This window comes from Pezoporus occidentalis, unplaced genomic scaffold (assembly GCF_034315485.1).
Source record: "Pezoporus occidentalis ecotype Australia unplaced genomic scaffold, CSIRO_AGI_Poc_V1 ctg190, whole genome shotgun sequence".
NCBI classification, from domain to species: domain Eukaryota; kingdom Metazoa; phylum Chordata; class Aves; order Psittaciformes; family Psittacidae; genus Pezoporus; species Pezoporus occidentalis.
In genome coordinates this window covers 1,281,361-1,301,995 of record NW_026913749.1, presented here as the reverse complement: position 1 = coordinate 1,301,995, position 20,635 = coordinate 1,281,361, and the positions used below count along the sequence as shown (strand labels likewise).

Genomic DNA, 20,635 nt, shown 5'->3' with positions numbered 1-20,635 from the left:
ATTACCCTTGTATGTTCAGAATGCTGATGCATCGGTAATTTTTATATTAGGGCTTTATCTCCCTGTAATCAATTCCAAATACAAACCTATTTTTATCGCTGAAGTGCAGCAGTAATTTAGAAGATGTAGACGGAACGCACACGAGATGCCAAAAGCAATTCTGCGGAGCCTCTTTTGTTGTCATCTCCAATGTGCCGGGCCCTGCCTTCAGCCTCCCACCAGTTTTAAAAGCCCCCAGATTTAACAGTTGAATAAAGAGGGGTAAGAGGACTGAAGCAGTTGCCAACCCCCAGAATAGTCAGGAGGTTCATGTGCACCTCTGGGGTAGAGTTTGATTGAGCATGGCACAGTAATGTAAACTGTGCTGAGCTTTGTAATGCAATTACCTTAGTTGGTGAAATGGCAGAGCTTGTTCCCTCTGTCTTTCTGCCTGCTGTATAGTGTTTCATGTGTGAAGAAAAGGAAACAGTGAAATAATGCCCTGTGTTATCACCACTAACTTCACACTGCAGTGAGGAAGAGTGGAAGTTGAGGTCCTTACAGTTAAATAGGAACTCCAGTCCTGCATAAGACAGCATTTAAGCATGTCCAGCCTGAAGTGCATCTTTTATATGGTCCTTCTTCAAGTTACTTTCCCACACTGGAGGTGTAGGATTGTAGAGCAATCCTCTGGCATAACAAGTAGCACTCAGAGAGAAAAATATCCCTGCCCTTGTGGAAAGTGCCTCATCCACTGAATATGTCCTTGTTTCCTGTATCTGTGGTGGTTGTTGAAATTGGAGATAATAAGGAGAAATCAAATGCCAAGGGATAAACAATTTGCAGCCGTTAGAGATTATAAAATGGGAGAGAGATGTGTTTCACAACTCTTCTTGCTAAAGATAGCCTTGAATATCTAGAACTCAACTTTGATTTCTGACTTTGGCCTGACAAATGACATTTTCCTCATACCTCTCCATGGTGACATTGTTCAGGAACATGGCTCAAGGGTCTGGGGAAACTGCAGGGTTTTCTTCCAGGTCACACACTGTACCTGTTCAAATACAGCTCTTGCTCTGCAGGTTGGCTCCACTGTTGTGTGATTCCCTTGTGGCTGTGACAAGGCACAGGAAACTTGGCAATTAGATTTGATAAAATAGGCATGGATAAGAGCATCTGAGATGACACACACGCTTCTTTGCAATGAGCTTCTCTGTATCATGAAAATCACTATCATTAGTTAGCCCAGCCACTGCAACACAGTGCTCCCTTCCTTGGTCTTCTCTTTCCTCCTCTCATTTAGGATCCCTGCTGTGTGCGCGGCGCTTATTTGCTTCCAAAATGCAAATATGCCTAATGAAGCACTCCAAAACCCCAATCCCAATTTCCATGCCAGCCCCGCAAGCTTTCTGCCCCTCAGGAGCACCTGCAATAGCAGCAGCCATGTATGTGTTCATGGATATGGCTTTTCAAACTACCTCTTTGATCTTGCCAGCGCAGACATCACTTCTGCTCTCTCAAATTACCCTGGTGTTTCCTGGTACAAAGCCACATATTAGCACTCCAATGCCCTTTTGGTTACAGTTCTGGCTCTCTGGTGCAGAAAGTGCATGGCAGATGCTGAAAGCAATGCATTGCAAAGAATACACTGCATCTAGGGGGTGATGTAGTTTACCAATGTTAAAAATACAGCTGTTTAATTCTGTTTCATTTGCTTGCCAATTCCTACTAATGTTATGAGAGGAGCAGCCAAATTGGAAGTGTTTTCAGTCCTAAAAAAGCATCCCATTTTAATACCCAATGATTGGTATTCACGTTAATAGGTCTCTTTCAATATGCTTCTATTAACTACAGGTATTAAAATGAAATGAAAGACCGTTACAGAATGTTAACAAATTATTCATGGCAAACAAGTAAGACACCTCTCTTGTTTGCCTACCACTTTCACATTAAAGTGCTTTTGGGAAATAATAATATTAATAATAATAATAATAAATTTCCCTCTTGAAGGAATCGTTATTAAAGCATTTTGCATGCGGATTACTTCAGGCCTCAGCATTGCAACTCTCGGCTAGGTTGGGAGACGAAGGCCAGGATTTGTTGATTGAGATCAGATGGCTGGTGGCGAGAAGGAATCTAGATGACTTAACTGGAGGGATTAAACTCGAGTCTTTTGGCTTCCATTTGGCTGTTTTATAAACTCCGCCGCTGGGCCAGCTTAGCTGGGCTGCGTTCCCCTCGTCGCATGTGTGATGTTAGCGGGGTGGTTTGTAGCATCAGCCAGTCCATCACTATTAGCAGCCCAGACGTTCTGGGTGAGAAAGGAGTAGACAGTGTAAGTGAAAGCTAAAATTAGTCCCTGAAGCGCCCATCCACACACCTCCAGCTCGGTGGCTGACCTCCTGCCGGCTCTGGGAAGCAGTAGGAATGCTCTCCATCCCAGTCAGCACCTGGAGTTCTTGGTGGTTGATAGCGTGCGGATACCGATGACATTCCCAAGAGCTCCAGCCCTGTTTCCCTGCCCTGCCCAGGGAGAGGCAGGTCTCTGTGGTACCCAGCACATGGCTGATGTCCCTGGATGCAGGGTGATGTACCACTGGACACGTGAGGAGGAGGGTTGTGTTATCAGCCATCCGCCTTTGAAGCCTCACCCATCAGCCATACCCCATGGGAGTACATGGAGCTCGCTTTCTTCTTTCTTTCAGAGCCCTAACCTTTAATTTTACAACACTGATTGAAACCAAGAGTGGAAATAAACAGTCAGAACTACTCTGTTTTCCTTCCCCTCCCTTCCATTATCTTCTTTCTTTTCCATCCATCCTCATTTCACATGCCTCTCAGATTGCGTCCCCCTGGTTTTCCAGTTATTTATTGACCCAGACCTAATTCCTTATTTCCAGAAATGTGTCATGAATCCTGCCTTTGAACCGTTTGCTTTTTGCTTTCCAGGCTCACCTCTTTGACCACGTTTTCCTGTAAGAGATAAGGATATAGGGTTTGTGGAGTAATCGCAGCAGGATGCCTGGGTTTCATTCATAGATCTGTTGCCACTGGCTCATTATGGAAAACCAGGAGAGTTATTTCACCTTCCAGGGCCTCACCTCAGTGTCACCATCTGTAAAACAAGGCTAATAATTGTTATCTCTTCCTTGCAGGAGAACTGGGGAGCTTCACTAATGACCATCTGCTAAATGTTCTCAGAGCCTCACATGAGCATTTCTACTGAAGTGCAAATTATTATTAGAAACCAGGGATTGTTACTGGATTGATATCAAATCATTGTCGACAGCTTCTCTGCAGGGAAAACTTAGGCACAGCCAACAAGAACAAGCTGCATGTTTTGAAGTTGTGCAGTTGATTATATTGGCTTTCATCTTCTGGTAAGAGGATCCTCTGCCATCTGAACTCTCTGATCTCTGGGAACACAATTCATCCAATCAATCTGGAGGAAAATAAACCTCCTCAGACAAGAAAATAAAGTATCCACCTGAGATCATACAAAGATGGAAGATGTCAATTCATTCCCAGCCCCACAGCCCTTAACTCTTGAGATCCCAGTGTTTTCCCAGCCCACCAGGCAATGCTTAGGAGCAGGATATAACGCATCCCTTACACACAGCCTCAGTATTGCGAAGAGCCTCGTGGGCCTGCCTGGGTGAAGTTCTAATTGAAAACATGCAAATATTTTACAGTGAAATTGGTGCCACTGAAGGTTTCTATGGACTGTTTGAGGGATACGTCTTGATCTCATGGCAGCTTATGTATGCTGGGACTGATCTCAGCTATGGCTCCTTCCCTTGGGTCATAGTTTAACCCCAGCCGGCAGCTGAACCCTATGGTGAGATGCAGGAGAGAAGTGGAGGGGTAAAAGTGAGATAACTCATGGGTTGAGGTAAATACAGTTTAATAGGGAAAGAAAAGCTTTGCACATGAGAGAAGGAAAACAACAAATTCATTTGCCACTTCCCAATGGCAGGCAGGTGTTCAGCCATCCCAGGCAAGCAGCGCTCCATCACATGTGATGGTGACTTGGGAAGACAAACACCATCACTCTGAACATCCCTCCTTCCTCTTCCCAGCTTTATATACTGAGCATATATGGTGTGGGATATCCCCATGGCCATGTCTCCTCCCTACTCCTTATGCACCCCCAGCCTCCTCACTGGTGGGGTGAGGAGCAGAAAGGCCTTGACTCTGTGTAAGCTGCCCAGCAGTAACTAAAACATCCCTGTGTTATCAACACTGTTTCCAGCACAAATTCAAACCACAGCCCCACACCAGCTACTGTGAAGAAAGTTAACTCTATCCCAGTGAAAACCAGCACACCAGCATAAGTCAGCCCAGGGAGAAGGATACTTCCGTACCATTCCTGGACCTGATGCAGTACATCTTCTCCCTAGGGCAGCCTCAAGCTGCAGACAGCAGGTGGATTTAGCTGCCAACTGAATCTGGAATCCATGTTTAGCACCATACAAACACAGAGAAACCATCACTGGGTCATCATTGGTGTGTACCCTATGAGACCCGAATGAGCTCCACTGATGGCTTTACAGGGAACTACTGCCTTAAGAAAGCTTGGCCTCCAATCTTTATAGTGCTTGGGTTCATCTGCTGTGTTTTCCCTGAGCTAGAAACAGAGAGGAAGGATTGCTGGAGGCTATAAACCATTACTGGGTATTCAATAGCAGCACTGTCAATAGGGACAAACAAGAAGAGATGGGGCTGGAGGTGGGGATAATTACAAGGACCAAGTTGTGAGGACCAGAGAGCTCAGGGCTCCTTGTGACACTAAAACTGATAACATATAACTGGGGAGTCTTAGCAGAGAGCTTCCCCTTCCCATACTATTATGTGCCATTATGGTCACTGTCTTAGTTTGCGGGGTTTAAGCGTAACAAATGTGTTTTAATGATGCTGTTACTATCCAACAACATCACTGGTGCTGCACTCACAAAACCCTTTCCAAAGCAATGCTGTCAGGGCTCACAGGGAGGAAAAGGAATGTGAATACCCCTGGTGCAGCCATCTGCAGTGCGCTGGGGACGCTGGAGACAGCACTTGGTTCTCTGGTGCAGTGCAGGCCCTGTTAAAAAATGGGGGGACAAAATAGCCCAGTAATTTTTTAATTAAAAAAGGATACTGACATCTTGCATTAAAATTTGGAAAAGCAATCCTCTACATTTAAAATATACCTGTAAAATAATATGGGCCTTTGGGCTATTTCCTCTAATATGTAACTTTGGTCACATGGCTCCCATTAAGACACCAGAAAAGCTTGTAAAGTGGCATTTATAAGCTCAACATAGGAAATTTCTGTATTTTTTTATTTTGAATTTATAATCCCCTACCGGAATTTGCTGAAAGAGATGAAACTTTAGTGGAGGTTTTGGGAATAGAAGGATTTCTGAGGAAAAACAGTCGTCTTTTGGTAAAAATCCCCATCTGTTCAAATTTTTGACATTTTCTTCAGGCAAATATATTTTTTTTGCTTAAATATTAAAGAAAAAGAATTCTGGATAAGAGCTCAGTCACTAATAGTGAAAAGTGTTATGAAATATGAATGGTTTGAGATAAAACTACTTAAAACACATAGCTCTCTGCCTGTGTCTGCAGAGTTGCCATGCATCCCTGTGTGCCTTTAGCATTGAAGGCAAGGAAGTTTTGCTCTGACAATGGACATTCAGAACAGGGAAGGTATTAACCACATCCCTTTAGCACTGATTTGAATAAGGCAAGAGAGATTAATAAGTCATACTGCCCAAGCATGAAGCATGTAGTCTGAATAAAACTTCCCTCTTTCCTCTCAGCTCACATCTCTGGACAAAGCTCTAAAATTGGAAATGAAGTTGATGAATTAACTTATACAATGATGAGGCAAGGGCTGATGCTCATTATTCCTGAATAACCCAGGGGTATGGAAGCACCCAGCAGGGTCAATACCAGCCTGCAAGTCTGGTTTTAGCAGCTCTTTCACGAGCAGGCTGCAGGTGGCAATACATTTATGTTGGTCTCTCAGAGCTTCAGAACTCCCTGCAATGCTGTGCATGGGATCAGAGCAGAGGATGTTGCTCTCGAAGAAGAAATACACCAGGAGGGAAATATGATAAGGATAATTGCAGGGAAGGGGTTAGAAAGGGATCAAATAGGTTTCCTTCCAGTGGGAACGGCTCGTGTCTAAAGGCAGCCACTGCGGTTTTACTGCTTCGCCCTCTCAGGCCGTGCCCGTGCCTCATGGGGTATGCCAGAAGCCAGGCAGAGCAGCATCCCCCAGGATGGGCAAAGCTCTGGGGCACAGCAGGGGATGTCTCAGAAGCAGAAAGGATGAAATGAGGCATCTTTAATTCTCTTCGATGTTGTTATGTTGTTCCCCCAGGAGCATCTCTCCCTCCTTCCTTAAGGAAGATTAACCAGAGTAAAACTTACATTAATAATGATTTATAGCATCCTTAAGTGCATCCCCTTACAGTGTCCATTTAGCAATCCCACTTCTCTAGGTGCTATAGCAGGGTTTTACAGAGAACTAAAGGTGTCTGTAAGGGTTTTTTTTTGCTCTGGGGTTTTGCTAATCAGCCCTGGTGCAGTGTTTAATGCCGGTAGATGGAGGGTCACTGGGGGAGGCAGAACTGCCTGGGAACATGGGAAAGGGGGAACATCATCCCTCTCTGCAGGGAGAAATGCTTCTGGAAATGGAGCAGCTTTGCCAAGAGGCAGGGAAAGCAACACTGAAGGCTCTGATATTGGTCAAAGCAAGGATGTGTCTTGCCTAAGCCATACAGCATCTATCTCAAGGCTGTATAAGGTTTGAGTTCCACCAGTTCTTTAGCATCATTCCTCCTGCTGGAGAGGCGAGTGGTGCTTTCTGCCCTTTTGTAATGGCTCCAAATCTTTAATCTCTATTAAGTGCCTCCTCTGGAAAACGGCCCTTATTTGCTATGCTGTGGGAGCAGGACTATTATTAAATGGTCACAGAATATTGAAGAGTACTCAGTGTGCTCTTGCTGGGGTACTCTAATAACAGGTTGATCAGCCCTGAATGATGCCATTGTTAATTCACTGAATGCAGCACACACAAAAGCCAGCCCCAAAAGGCACTTTCCAACAGGAAAGAATGCCCTGTTTTGCTAAAAAAGCAATGGAATTCTGATCAAACCATCCTTGACAGAACAGCCTGATGACATAACTTCATGTGAATCAAGGTGCTGCTCCAGAGCTGTGCCTGTGGGGTGCCATTGCACGTGTAAATATCCATGTGTGCATCCACTCCATGTGGCCAACATGGCAAACAGCATCCTCATGGCAGCCAGTGCACACCCAAGGAGATGTTGCAGCTTCTCCCTGCTTTCCCCAACTCATCTTGCTCTTTCTTTTGGATTCTATCACCCCTAAAGGATGCTCTCGCTCTGGTCCCCAGTTCTGCTTGGCTCCATTCTCTGCCATCACCCCTTGCAAAGCCACCAAGCCAGCTCCTGCATTTGTAATTGCACCGTGGCAGGTGGTGGGGATATGTCCACCTTAACTCCTCCAGCTAAGGGCAGAGCTGCCTTGGGCCCTGCTGAGCACAGAGGTTTTAATGAGGGGCTGGGATATGGGCAGGACCCACCTGGGAGTCCCAAACTGAAGGTCGGTGGGGTGATGGCTGAGGAACTGGCTATAGATGGCTCAGAATCTCCTTGCAATGTATTTCTGTTTGTGCTGATAGTGGGAGATAGAGGGGGGTGCATCCAGGGGTGAAGCTGGACCTGCTCCCCACATGGGAGCTGCCTCTTTGCTCCCATCCCAGCGAGGGGGTCTCTAAGCCCACGAGCAGGGCAAAAGGGCAAATTCAGCAATACCTTTGGCTTATCAGTGACAGGACAAATTGATACCAGACTTTTAAGAGGGTGGGGAAACGTCTCTCCATAAAAAGAATCTAAATTTACCATCGTGTTAACAATTCTGTAAGACTTTTTGGCAACTCCTAATGGAAATTTCAGGAGCAGATGGAAATATTTGGAAACGTATAGAACACATGAGCCTGCAACATCCATTTTTATTTTCTCATTGGGAGTGTGGAGTGGTTTCATGTTGCCTTTAAATTTCTTTATTTCCCCCCTTCTTTCTCTCTTCTGGATGCTAAGAAAAGCAAGAGGGGAAGCAGGCGATGATGGATATAGGCAGGAGGGGTTTTTTTTTGGTACTGCTCACTTGATTCCCCTGTGTGGTCTGCGATGGGTTTCAGAGCAAACAGCACCAGTGTAAGGTTACTTGGTCCCAGGAACGTGAGGGCACCTGCTAGCCTGGCTCTGTGAGGTCCAATGAGCCAGTTAACCTTTCGCAATGTGAATGGAGGTGGATAGCCTGGATCTACCTCCCAGACAGCACATGAGGTTTAGTTAATGAGTGTAAACAGGCCTCATGGATTCTTTGATAGGAGATAACGTCAAAGTATGCAGAATGGTTTTTACTACTCCTGTTGGGCAATGCCCAAGGTCAGAGAGAGGAAAATCCAGGGGGAACACTGAAAAGGTGAAATCCACATACAACACTGAAAACGTGAATCAAATGTTTCCACTTGCCCATAAAGCAAGAAGAGTTTTTGCTTTTTAGGTGCTATAACCCATCCTAGAGCATGAAATTCAGTGGAATAGGACAGGAATCAATAACAGTAATAGACACCCTTATATACAAAAGCTGAGAAAAAAATACTAGCTCTCAGTGACCAAGTTTCTGGACTGCTGCTGATCAGTAATGATCAGGAATGAAGGCATACGCCGTATTTTTCCATCTCCCTGATGGCTTTGCAGAGTGATGGCCAATGCACTGGCTTCACTGCTGCTCTGCTCTGGTAGAGCAGCTACTATGGTGGGGAAGTCATTTGGAAACTGAGGCATTTTCCAAGGTGTTTACATTGTCCCGCTTCCATCAGATCTCAGCAGCTCTTGGAATATCCATACCTAAAGCCTTTAATTAGAAGAGAGACTTGTGGGGCTGGTGGTCACAGCATTTATTGTGCTTGGAAGAGAACCGGTCTATTCCAGCAACAGCAACACTAACCCAGCACCAGCAGCAGTTCCGACAGTTATCACATCCATGGCTGGATGCACTTCATGATAGAGCAGGCTTTGGAAAAGGAGAGCACGTTTCCCTCGAAGCCCAGGGAAAAGAGCCTGGGTGATGACAGAGGGACTTCTCTCACAAGCGCTTGAGCAGCTAATGGAGAAAAATGAGTGGCAAATCCCTCTCTGTTGACAGTACTGTGCTCAGCTTCCTCTGGCTCATGAAGGATCAGAGCATGGGATGGTTTAGAAACTGCTGCCTTCTCCGATGGGCACTGTTGTCATCCCCTGAAAGCAAATGCCCTGCAGTGACACGGAGCAGCGTTGTGGCATCGTGCAGTTAATACAGCATCCAGCCCCACTGCCTTTGGCCTCTTGCCTCCCCCTCTAATGCAGATAAATGATCCAGGGGCAGCACTCAGCTCCTTCCCTCTCTGCTTTTGCTGCACAAACTCTTTTTCCATAGTGGGATTAGTGCAAGGGAATTGGGTTAAATTTTCTTGTAGGTTGGCTGCGATACAGGGCCACATCTGCCCAGACCTGCAGAAGTCATTCAGGTCCTAAATCCTCTCAGTCATATTGCTTCCTAGAGCTTTCTATGGCAAAGAGACATTGGCTGGAGAAACTGGCAGACTCACGCCCATGCCCAGTGCTGTGGAGCTGCCACCATCCTTGCTGTCACTGGTGTCAATGGTTTGGTTACAGAACTTTCACCTTTGCAAAGAGGCAGTGGGTGCTGAGCCCCAGCATCTTCAACCTTAGTACCTTGTGAAAGACAAAGAAAGCGTTTGGAGTGAGTGACTGTGGGGTCTTCCTTCCTAATTGCAATGTGATCCTGCGGGTGACATGGAATCTATTGCGATAATTCCTTTTTTTATGGACTATTAGGGAATAATTGTATTATAATCCCTTTGACCCTAATATTTATGCATAACACACAACTGCTTCAAGGCAGTTTCTCACACAAGTTTATCAGAGGCTGTGAACTTCTATTCATCCCAAATTAGAAGAAAAAACAAACAAAAAAATCCAAACTGTTTCATTTAAAGCAATCATCAAATATAGAAACTTGACAACTGAAATGAAAAGCTTCTATGAGCTGAGAATAACATGTCCATGAAACCCATTAATTATAAACATATTAAAACCATCTCTATTTTGTTTGCAAATTACATTCTATCTCTGAAACACTTGAAGTGAAACCACCCGCAGGTAAATCTGAAACCAACCCGAGTTTATTAACATTCACAAGTGCAAAGCACTCTGGTAGAACATCAGTAATAAAAAGCAGTTGGGTTGTTAAAAGTTAATCATTTTCAGTCAGCTGAGGAAGGAGTGTTACTCATAATGCAGACAAATATCTTTGTCTCTACATGTGATTCATGCACTGACAATGACTTCTCTCTTCCAGTTGTCCTTCCTCTGAGATACTTCACCTTTTTCTCTATGCTTTCTTGTACAGTGTTATCAGCCAAGACCATTCACGCTCAACACAGTGAGTATCAAGTGTTGTGTATGAGCATGGCTGGATGACCTTCCCTTTCCTTGGTCATCATTGAGAGGATGCTCATGTAAAAAGACATCTCTGAGTTAAGAGGGAGCACCATGAGCTGAGCTGAAGGAGACACAGAGGAGGGAGTGATGCCCAAATGGAGGCTTAACCCCTTGCAGACACTAGAGGGAAATTTCAGACCAGCTCCTGATGATGCTTTGCTGCTGTCTTATATTAAACCCCATTCTTAGAGCTGCAGCCTGTTTCATCAAGTCCCTCCAATGCAGCTGTAGTTCTTCAGCCTTTTCCCATCTCCATTTTGGTCATTTCCTGTTGGCATAAATAGACCTACATTTCCTCTTTTGTGCCCTATTGAACATATTTCAGCCCCAAAAGCCAAAATGGCAATTTTTAAGGCTTTTTAAGGTTGTTTTTTTTCCTTACTTCTCCCCAGCCTGCCCCATGGCAGATGGGACAAGTTGTGTTGGAAATAAAGCACATGAAGAAACAAGCCACAAATTCCCCCCTTCCACAGAAGTGTGGAAAGCTCCAGCCTGCTGAGGGATGGATGCAGCCAGTTAAGCACCCTCCAGGTAGGATGGTAAAATGAGCCTCCCCAGGCTGGGGAAAACGATGCTGGGTGCTGAGTGTTTGACAAAAAACTGGCTAGAGTTACACCACATTGTTTCCTCGTCATCAGTCAAAATGACCCTTTCCTTCCTCCTCCTCCTCTGCCTCCTGAAATACAAGAAGATGAAAAGGAAAAGGGTGGGGGACAAGAGGAGGGAATCAGGACAGCTCAAAAAGTGCAGAAGAAGCAATGATGATTCTGCTCTCTTCCCAAGACTGCAATGCCTATTACTGCCTGTTAACCCTGCATGAGGTTCTTTGGGAAGTACTAAATGGACCCATCCAGGAGCCCTTTCTGCAGGAGATCCCAGAGCAATTCAAATAAGGCTAATCATGGCTTTTGATTTGGCAGAACTCCATCACATCAGAATAGTCCATTGGCATTCCTACCAAACTCCAGTGGCTTTAGATTCCCCAGATTCCTTAATAGCACCAAAAGCATCAAGATACTGCTTTTAGAGCATCTGCACTGGCTTCAGGAGAGGCTCTTTCAGACACCCCCTCCTTCATTTGTGGTCCCTCCTTGCCCAGGTTGATGCTTTACATATCCATTTACAGTGCTGCCTCTCTGCAGCAACAATTTCTGCCCACCTCATTGCCCAGTGTCAAACTCCATTAGCACCAGTTTCCTTTTGAAGCTCTTTTACTACTTCTTCTTTTCCTGGAGGCTGGAGAATTCATGAACACACGTTGTAGGTGCAGTTTAAAGGCTCTCCATGTCCCTGCTATGTGCTGGCTATCAGGAGGAGCACCCCAGAGCACTCCAAGTGGGTTTTCCATTGCCCGGAATAATTCAAAGTGGCACGAAGGAATTCGTTAAGGCATCACAAGCAATCAGCTCTAACCAGGCACACAGTGGTGACAGCCTGGAGATCCAGCCAGCAGAACAAACCCCATCTAGTCAGCGTTTTGGCTGTGACTTATTGAAGATGACAGCAGTTAAAACACTGTCTGGCAAGGCTGGTAACTGAGACGGACCAGCTTGAACAGATGTGATCCTACAGGAGGCTGGAAAAATGAAGGTGCTCTGGCTTTTGCACCCCTGGCAGGGCCTGAACCATGGAGAATGGAGATTGCAGCAAGAGACACTATCTTCCATCACTTGCTCTAGAAAAACATGAAGAGCTGTTTAAAAATATCCTGCTTAATTAGCCTGTATAATATAAGCTGCTTAAAGCATGCACTGAGCGGTAAAACCTTATTGCACTGGGTGACCAGGACCTGGTTTTTCTCGCATGGATGCAATTCCAGCACTCCCTGGAGCTTCCCTTTCACACTGGGTCTGACCCTCCCATGCAAAAGTGGCCCAAACGGAGTGTTCTATGAGACCTTGGAGCTGCCCAGGAAATGGCATAGAAATGAATAGCTGTTATCCATCCCTATGGAAGCAAGGTCATGGCTGCCAGCAGGTTGCAAGCAGGAATTACTGTCCTGGCTGGAAGCAAAACGAGCTTCCCCAGCAGTGGTTTTGGAGGACTTCTCCAGGATGCTCCCATGCTCTGGGCAGGGCCATGCATCCCAATGGACAGGCATGTGCTGGTTGCTCATGGCTCTGGGGAGGGCAGTGATTGGCTCCGTGAGCAGAACTCACCCAGTGACTCACCAGGACCTCAAAGCCAGATTTCCTCAGCTGTTACCCATTAGCACGTTGACTTCAAGGCAGCTTCACCCCATCCCTGGCCTGGCCCCAGCAGCCCCTTGGGTTTGTTGTTTGCAGATAAAAATTCCCCTGAGTTTCTTGGCCTGTTCAATAAACCCCCTTTATTGATTGATTTATCCATGTTCATGCAGGGAATGAACAGGATCTGCTCCAGTCGCAGGCAAGAGGGGATTTTCCTTCCCTTACTCTGACGAATGTCTGAGGACTTCTCTCACAAACCCCAGGTGATGTAAAATGAATTCAGCTTCACCTTCTCTCCCTTGTACAATGAGCTTCGGAGAGGGATGAGCACGGCTGGTGCTAATTCATATAAAGATCTGCATGAATAACCATGGAAAATATTTGGCATTGCTCAGCCCCAGATATAACATCATTAAATATGTCTCGCAATTATGCTTAGTCTAAAATTATAGGCCCTTTAAATGCCTTGCGTACCGCTCACAGCTGGTATAGCTAAATTTAGGGGTTTCATCCACTGTGAACAGTGGGATCACGCACTATTGTTGGCGGGGACGCGGTGGGGACGCTCAGGTCAACCTGCAGCAGCAACTGATGCCAATTGCTTCTTTGGGAACTTCTCCAGCCATCCCCATGCACAACCACTGTGCGGGTGTTGCACACCCATCAGTACCGCATGGAGATGGGACCACAGCTCCTTCATGCCCTCTCTGCCCATCCCATCAAGCCCAGCCATGGCTCTGCCCCTGCCCTGCAGCCTCAGGGAAGGAAATTGCTCTTTCAACTTCTTATTTCCCAGTTGGGCTTTATTTTGTTTTCCACCACCTCTTGACCCTGGACGTGGAAATAAGGGCTGGCACCCACAGAGCTGAGAAAGTTCTCAGCATCTTCTTTCCTTCCTGCAGACATCAAAAGGGGATTGTGGGCTCGATCACATTTTACATCACGGCCGGTTTTGATCCTTTAAGCCATAGAGGACATAAATCTTCTTCCTCTTTCCTTTGCTGTTTGGGTGTCCATTCTTTCCTGTATTCTGAAGTTTCTCAGGAGAAAATGTAAGCAGGTTTATAAGCAAATTTTTACCTTGGTGATTCCAATCATTGCCATTAGTTGGCTACTGTATTGACACGATTTGGTAACGACTAGAACAGGGTGCAGAAGGGAAAGCAGGAGCCAGCAAAGAGACCTGGTTTAGTAAACCCATGGCTGCACTGCTGCAGTGGGAATATGCCTCCATTGGTTTGCTAATTCTGGTAATGGTGGTGCTGACTTTTCAGCATTGCCAGGCAGGGAGGGAAGCAGAACCAGGCTTCATGGATATCCCTGGGATGAACTGGGGAAACTCCACTAAAGCTGGGGTGCAGGCCAAAAAGTTGGCATTGCTATTTATACTGCAAGGGAGAGAAGCCCTGATCCCAGGCACCCCATTCCCACAGAGCCTTACAGCTCCCTAGTTTGGCTTCTTTCCCAAAGGCTCATTACCCTGCCTAACCCAGGACCCTCCTTCAGAGCTTCCTTTGCATCTCTGATGGAGGTTGAAGGACCCAGAAGGAGATAAGAAGGTGAGAAAGAGGTGAAGTCCATAGAACAGGAGGGACCAGGGCCAGATCTGCATTGTCAGAGCATTTCCTAGCACTGAGCTGTTGTTTGAGCAAGTGAACATTGCCTGCATCACTGGCAACAGCTTCTCCTCCCATGTGCTCATCCTCACCATCCCTACAGCAACTGCTGTTGCTTTAGGACCATACTGATGTATTTGTGCTGCCTTTTTAATCTGCTGGAGAAGCAGTTATGGAAAACTGAATGGATTACATGGTGGATTTTCTTTTTTCCCACGTGGATATCTGTGAACTTGCTTTGCAGGCAGGATGGGGATGTGGATTAAATACCTGGAGCTGCTCATCATCCTCCTCCTCCTCCCATCACTGCCATGCTGCCTGGGGCCAACGTGCATGCTCAGCTCAGCGTCCACCCGCAGATGTCCAGGCAGGGAGCACAGAAGCTGCACGCAGCAATTCCCAAGGCACTGCTTGCGTGCACGGATCTTGATCCCGGGCATCCCTGCACCCGTGCGTGCCAGGCCAGCGGGAGCCCTCATGGACAGGCATCACTCACTGGAGGCCATTCCCAGCCTATTTTTAATGAAGCACAATCTCTTGAATGCAGAAATTTCAGAGCCAGGAGCATGAAAAAGAGGAAAAAAACCCACAACAAAACAGTGGGAATGGGGGTGGGGGGAGGGAAGGTCATTCCAGTTTCTTCCTGCTTACACCCCTCGCAGCTTTCGGATACAGGATATCGCTGAATGGCAGCCTCCATGCTGCATTTATTTTTAAGCCACTGATAGCTTTCTAAGTGACCTCTCTGTACATGAGCAACATCAGCCAAGAAGCTGTTTTTTTCCGGCCCTTCGACGTCAGATTGCTTCCTTTGACACCTCTGAGAGCCAGAAAATGGGAAGCATTCTCTTCCCAAGGTGACTTTATTTTTTTCCCCTGTGATACTACCGCTGGGTCTCTGCCTCAGGCTTGGGGGGCTGGAGTGGCAGGAATGGCACTGCCTTGGGGCCACAAGCTGGAGGTCACTCCTACGGGGCAAAGGTGCCCAAATTATCCACTCTTTGGGAAAAAGAAGTTGCCTTGGATAGAGCCAAAGTCAGGGCAACTTCACCTCAATCTGAAGCACTTTGGCATGCGCTTATAGCATTCCTTAGTCTGTCTTTTCCCTTTTCAGGGCAGCTGGGGCTTTCCAGGATATCCCAGCTCACAGCTCCATAACCTGTTTACTGTAATCTTAGATTTAGCACAAGTTTTGCAAGCTCATTCACAACTGAGGGCAAACAACTCAGCGCTGTGCTAGCACGTGAGGTTCTGAGACACCAGGAAGATGCTTCATCCTCACTTTTTGCAAGCACAGGGAGCTTTAAGCACCCTTAAATGAAGAAGGCTCCCAGAGTCTATTTGGGACTCTGCAATGGAGCTGGGGGTGGTGATTAAGCAAGTTGCTTGCTTGGTGCCTCAGTTTACCCATGTCCGAACCATTGCTTTGCACTGACTTAATGCATATCACGCAACATCAGTGTGACATGGATATTTCCATGCACTCCCCAACGGCAAACTGAAAAAGAGCGGTTTAATTACAAAGGGATGGAATTTGCTCAGAGAGAGATGCAAGTGCAGGTCCCTGAGGCATCCTATTTACTTAGAATTGGGGATACCTGGAAAAAAAAATCAATAGGAAAACCTGGATGGAGAAGACCCGCATGGAAGTAAATGAACCTGCATAGATGTGCTCTGCAGAGCTCTCCAGGGTTGTTCTGAGGTTGGAAGAGGGGAAAACACCAGTTTGGGATGTGGTGAGATCCCATCCCCGCCTCTGCTTTGTCTCTGCCCTGCCTCCAGCACTTCAAAGCACCCAGGCATAAAACTCCGGCTGAGAGGTATCCTTCAAAGCCTCTTCTTCCTGCGTCACTCGTCAAGGAGAGGGCACCAGGGCTCAGATATGGGTTTCTGAGCTCAAAAATGTCAGGAGGAAGTGATGGACTCGGAGGAAATTCTTGCGACGGTCTAGGAGGAAACGGGAGATGTGAAAATACACGATGTATTTTCCTCCCACAAGCTGTGCGCTCTGTTTTTATTATCATAAACCTGGGCCCAGAGGATGTCAGCTTGTTTATTTATTTGTTTAAATGAGGTTTCGCTCCTTGTTCAAACATTCCCATGTTGGCAGCTGCTGCGCTCCCGGCCCATGGCCCGGTTCCCATCTCCCCTCCCCTAACAAGGGGACGTGTCAGCCCAGGCAGCGTCCTCGGCCCCTGGTGAAGTGGGAGATGTTAAAGGCAGGGTGGGAGGTGGATGTCCCCCCTTCCAAAGACCCTTTGAGCATCACAAGCTGCAGCAAGATCCCCTTGGGCTTGTTGCAACCACTGCACCTCACACATGTCCTCCTTGGGCTCACACGTTTTGGTCTGTCTCCCCATGTCACTGTCCCCACAGGCACATCTTCCTTGCCACCATCAGCATGCAGAGCAGCGTGTGTTGGAGATGACAATCCCCCATTTTCTGTCATTTTGAAGCACCATTAGGAATAATTGCTATGGAAAATCATGCAGCGGCATCAGAAGCCTCTAAAGCCATTCATGCACACCTAAAGCCATTTATAGAATCATAGAATAGTTAGGGTTGGAAAGCTCTTGAGGGCTTCCAAGGGCTGGATAGACAATGGTGACCCACAGAGAGTCTTATGGTGGTGGTGATCCCTTCCACCCTGAGCTCCCGGGTACTTGGAGCTGCTGTTCCATAGGATCCCAGTGAGGCTGAAGGAGGCCACATGGACCCAAACAACTCATCCAATAGAGCAGCAAGCATCATTTCAACCCAGGTCTCGCCTTCTCCACCATGGAGATGAGGGGGAGCTTATTTATCAGCTTACAGCATTGCCCAACACAGACTCTTGGATGGGGCTCTTCATCCCTGTGGAAGGTGGCATCGTCCCTGCAGTGGGTACCCATCCTCCCTGTAGTGGGGTACCCATGGCTGAGCCTCTCCCAGGGTCACACTGGCAGGAAGCTGCCTCTCTCCCGGCATGGCAGGGGCCACAGGAGATGCACCTGGGAGGAGAAGCGCTTTGCGGGAGGAAGAAAACAGGATCTAAAGCATAAACAACATCCTCAATGGCTCAGCGCGTGAGCTGCTCTTTCCAGAGCCTGTTTTTGAGCTGCTGTTGCAGCCCCGATCCAAAGTGCAATTGAAACAAGACAGTAGGAGCCCTCAGAGCCCTGGGGATGCTGCTGTGCTGCTCCTTGCAGTAGTGCAGCCCAGCAAGGGCAAGTATCGAAGAGGTAGACAATAAGAATGCCTCCAGCTCCATTCCAGGGTATGTCCAGGGCTGAAATACAAGGGTAGGATGTGATTTCCACCTCCCAGGCCCTGAGTATTTTGTCCAAAGCTTATTAGGGGTTGCAAGGTAGCAGTGAGCAAACGGGACAGAGCATCTCCTGGGGCAAAGGGAAGGCTTTCCCAAGGTGTTGTTCATGCCACAAGACTCACCATGATGAAGATGACTTTTCTGGCTAGCAAACCTTCATTCTGTGTTTGGTAGAACCTCTGCATGTTTCTGGGATGGATTACCCTATATTCTGTCCTTCATGATCATGGAATTAAGCAGAGCACTGTGCACAGACCCTGGATTTTGTCTATTTTGTGACTGAAAAGAATTCATTTAAAAAAAAACAAACAACTTATTTGTTTTTCATTACTTATTCCTCCCTTTCTTCCTATGAAGCATGCATTACCGAGTACAGCTCTGCTGGCAGCCAAAGGGTCCAAATCGCTGCAGTATCCCAAAGGGATCCAAGTGGACCGGCTGGGAGGGCAGAGCAGTGTGGGCTGTTTCTGCACCACATCCCATAGGGTGCCCCAGGGGAGCATGGGGACCTCCCAAAGGGTTAAGCTGCTCCCTAGCACAGGAAACCTGCATCCGAAGCCAGATTCCCAGGGAGGAAACGTTCCATTTATTGTGGGAGAGAAGGTAAGCGAAGTGTTAACGCGATTGCCCGAGCAGAGGTCACCGGCGTATCCTGCTGCAAACTTCCTGAGTAACCTCACACGAGGAAACAACAGCCCCGGGTATGGGACCTGGTGGGTTTGTTTTTCATTCCCATTACCTTGGACCTACTTTCTCGCTGGTGCTCACAGACCCACTGCAGCACCCGCTGCTCTCCTCCCTGCTCTGCAGCGGCCGCCTCATGGAGTTTAATGCTTCTCTTGTGGTTGTATATTTATGCCTTGGACTGGAGCAGGGAGGGATGGAGAAGGATGTAAAATGCAGCTCTGGGTGTTTTCAGGCTCTTTGAGGTGCTGAAGCTTCCTTGGATGCTTCTGGGTCTCAGGACACAGAGCAAAGAGGGCTGGGGGTGACTGTGGGAATAGATGAACACTTGGAGGTACCATGAGCAGGACCAAACTGCTGCATCACCTCCCCCAGCCTGCAAAAGGGAGAAAAAGTATCATCTCTGCTGCTTTTTCCAACCCCTAGTTCTTATTAAAATTGAGGTTTTGATAGTTTCTGGGGTAACTGCAAAGCAAAAACCCCAACCTTTAAAGGCTGAACATGCCCGGGATGCTGTGCCAAAACTGATGTTTAGACAGAAATGACTCAGGAGTTTAAAAACTGAAGTGTGATGCAATGAGTTTTATTTACATACTCACCCAAGAGCAGTAGCAGGGCATGACCAGCATATGAAATCATTTCATTCAGTCCAGCTTTGCTGTGTGGATCCTTAGCAAACATTTGCTAGGAAGAAGAGGCTCCTAGAAGAGGTCCATCATGAGCTTTTGTTAACCTTGTGGACCAAGTAGGGACGAGCTCCTGGTCTGAAGCAAGATGCTCAGCCTGGCAAGCTTCATTAGAAGTCACAGTACATGCAAACATTTCCATTTCCAGGTGTTGAGGTAATGGCAGGCATTAGTAGTAGTGCAAACCACTGAGCAAGGGTTTCTGCTGAGCTACCAGCTCCATGGGTCTCACACAGTGGGTGTTCTGCTTCAGCTACCACATCCCTGGATGTGAGATGAGAGCTGAGACCTTGCCCTTCTTGCCAAACAACAAGAAAATGGGTGAGACATTTTAAAACATCTGTTATTGTTAAAAGCATGGACCCAACACTGGGACAGGATCAGCTCAGTTCTCACTGTGAGGCATCTGCTCACTGCTGGGGAGAAACAGAATGGGTGAGGTTGGACTGATGGCCTGGATGCTTACACCACATCTCCCACAGCCATGTCCTTCTGTCCCCTTGCATTTGCCTTTTCTTATATGCTCTTACTTAAGATGTAAAGTCTAGAGGTCCCAGGGCCCAGGTACTCTTGAAGAGGATTAAAGAAGACTTCCAGGCTTCCTAACAGCTACTGGCACACCCGTGGTGGCTGAGTTCAGTGGATTGAATTGAATCTTAGTTTCTTTTTAATTCCTTTTTCCTTTTCTTGGGATTCAGCCCAAAAACCTGTCCCACGGCCACCACCACAGGGCTTCCTGTGCTTGGTATTTATGTGGCTTTGAAGGGTTTGACAAGAGGAGAATGTACATCCACGGGTGTGATTTGGAGCCGCAGGACAGCAGTGCAGCCCTCGGAGCAATGCGTGGCTGCGGGGGAGTGCAATCGATGCCGTGATTAGAGATGCTAAATTGAAATCTTATGATCTTCGGGGTAGTTACATAAAATGCCAATTAGGATGCGGTCTACATTGTTTCATGGAAATGGTTTTCATTATATTTTCCTGTCAGCAAATGCTGGTGTGAAACCAGTTTTCATCCCTCATATGGCCACCATGAGGAGGTTGGGAATTGCACCAGCATGACTGGAATCTTCCTTTAGATGGATACCTTATCTTGTTTACCCAGCATAAGCGCAGCATCTATTCTTTGGGCAGGGGAATGGTGATAGAAGGGACAAGCTGTGAGATATGGGGGCTCCTCTGTTTCCCATAGGGCCCATAAAGGTTGTCATATCAAGTGCACCCAGCACTTCCAACTTGCTGCTACTGCTGTTTGTTGCCTTTTTGAGCCTTATTTTTTATATCATTGCTGTGTTGATAAAGTGCTGACTCACAGGATCCAAGAAATACTGTGCAAAATAGCCGCGAGGGACTCCTACTTGTGAAGATGTCTGGGATGCTTCCTATTAAATAATAACAAAATGCTGTAATAATAACTTGGCAGCTCTCTGCCTCCGTCAGTCTGATGCTCAGTGTGGGTTCGCTTCCCTAAAATTCCTTTAAGTGTCTCGACAAGTTGCACGATAGGAAGGAAGGCCGCTTCACTCTTGACTTTTGCCTGAATCAGCTCATGTAATGAGCAAGTGTCTTGAAGAGATGGAACGGA

At 46.9% G+C, this 20,635-nt stretch overlaps 1 protein-coding gene and 1 long non-coding RNA gene across 3 annotated transcripts in view; both read left to right on the top strand.

The window, feature by feature from the left end:
* MAP2K6 (mitogen-activated protein kinase kinase 6) overlaps positions 1–3,481 on the top strand; it is a 54,642-nt gene extending 51,161 nt beyond the window's left edge. For both annotated transcript variants that reach the window (XM_062616918.1, XM_062616917.1), the window contains one exon: positions 3,135–3,481. In XM_062616918.1, coding sequence (XP_062472902.1) covers positions 3,135–3,170 — 36 coding nt within the window. In that variant the 3' untranslated portion in view covers positions 3,171–3,481. The remainder of the gene's footprint in view (positions 1–3,134) is intronic.
* Positions 1–20,635, top strand: part of LOC134162728 (uncharacterized) — a 225,833-nt gene that overhangs the window by 56,329 nt on the left and 148,869 nt on the right. The window lies entirely within an intron of this gene.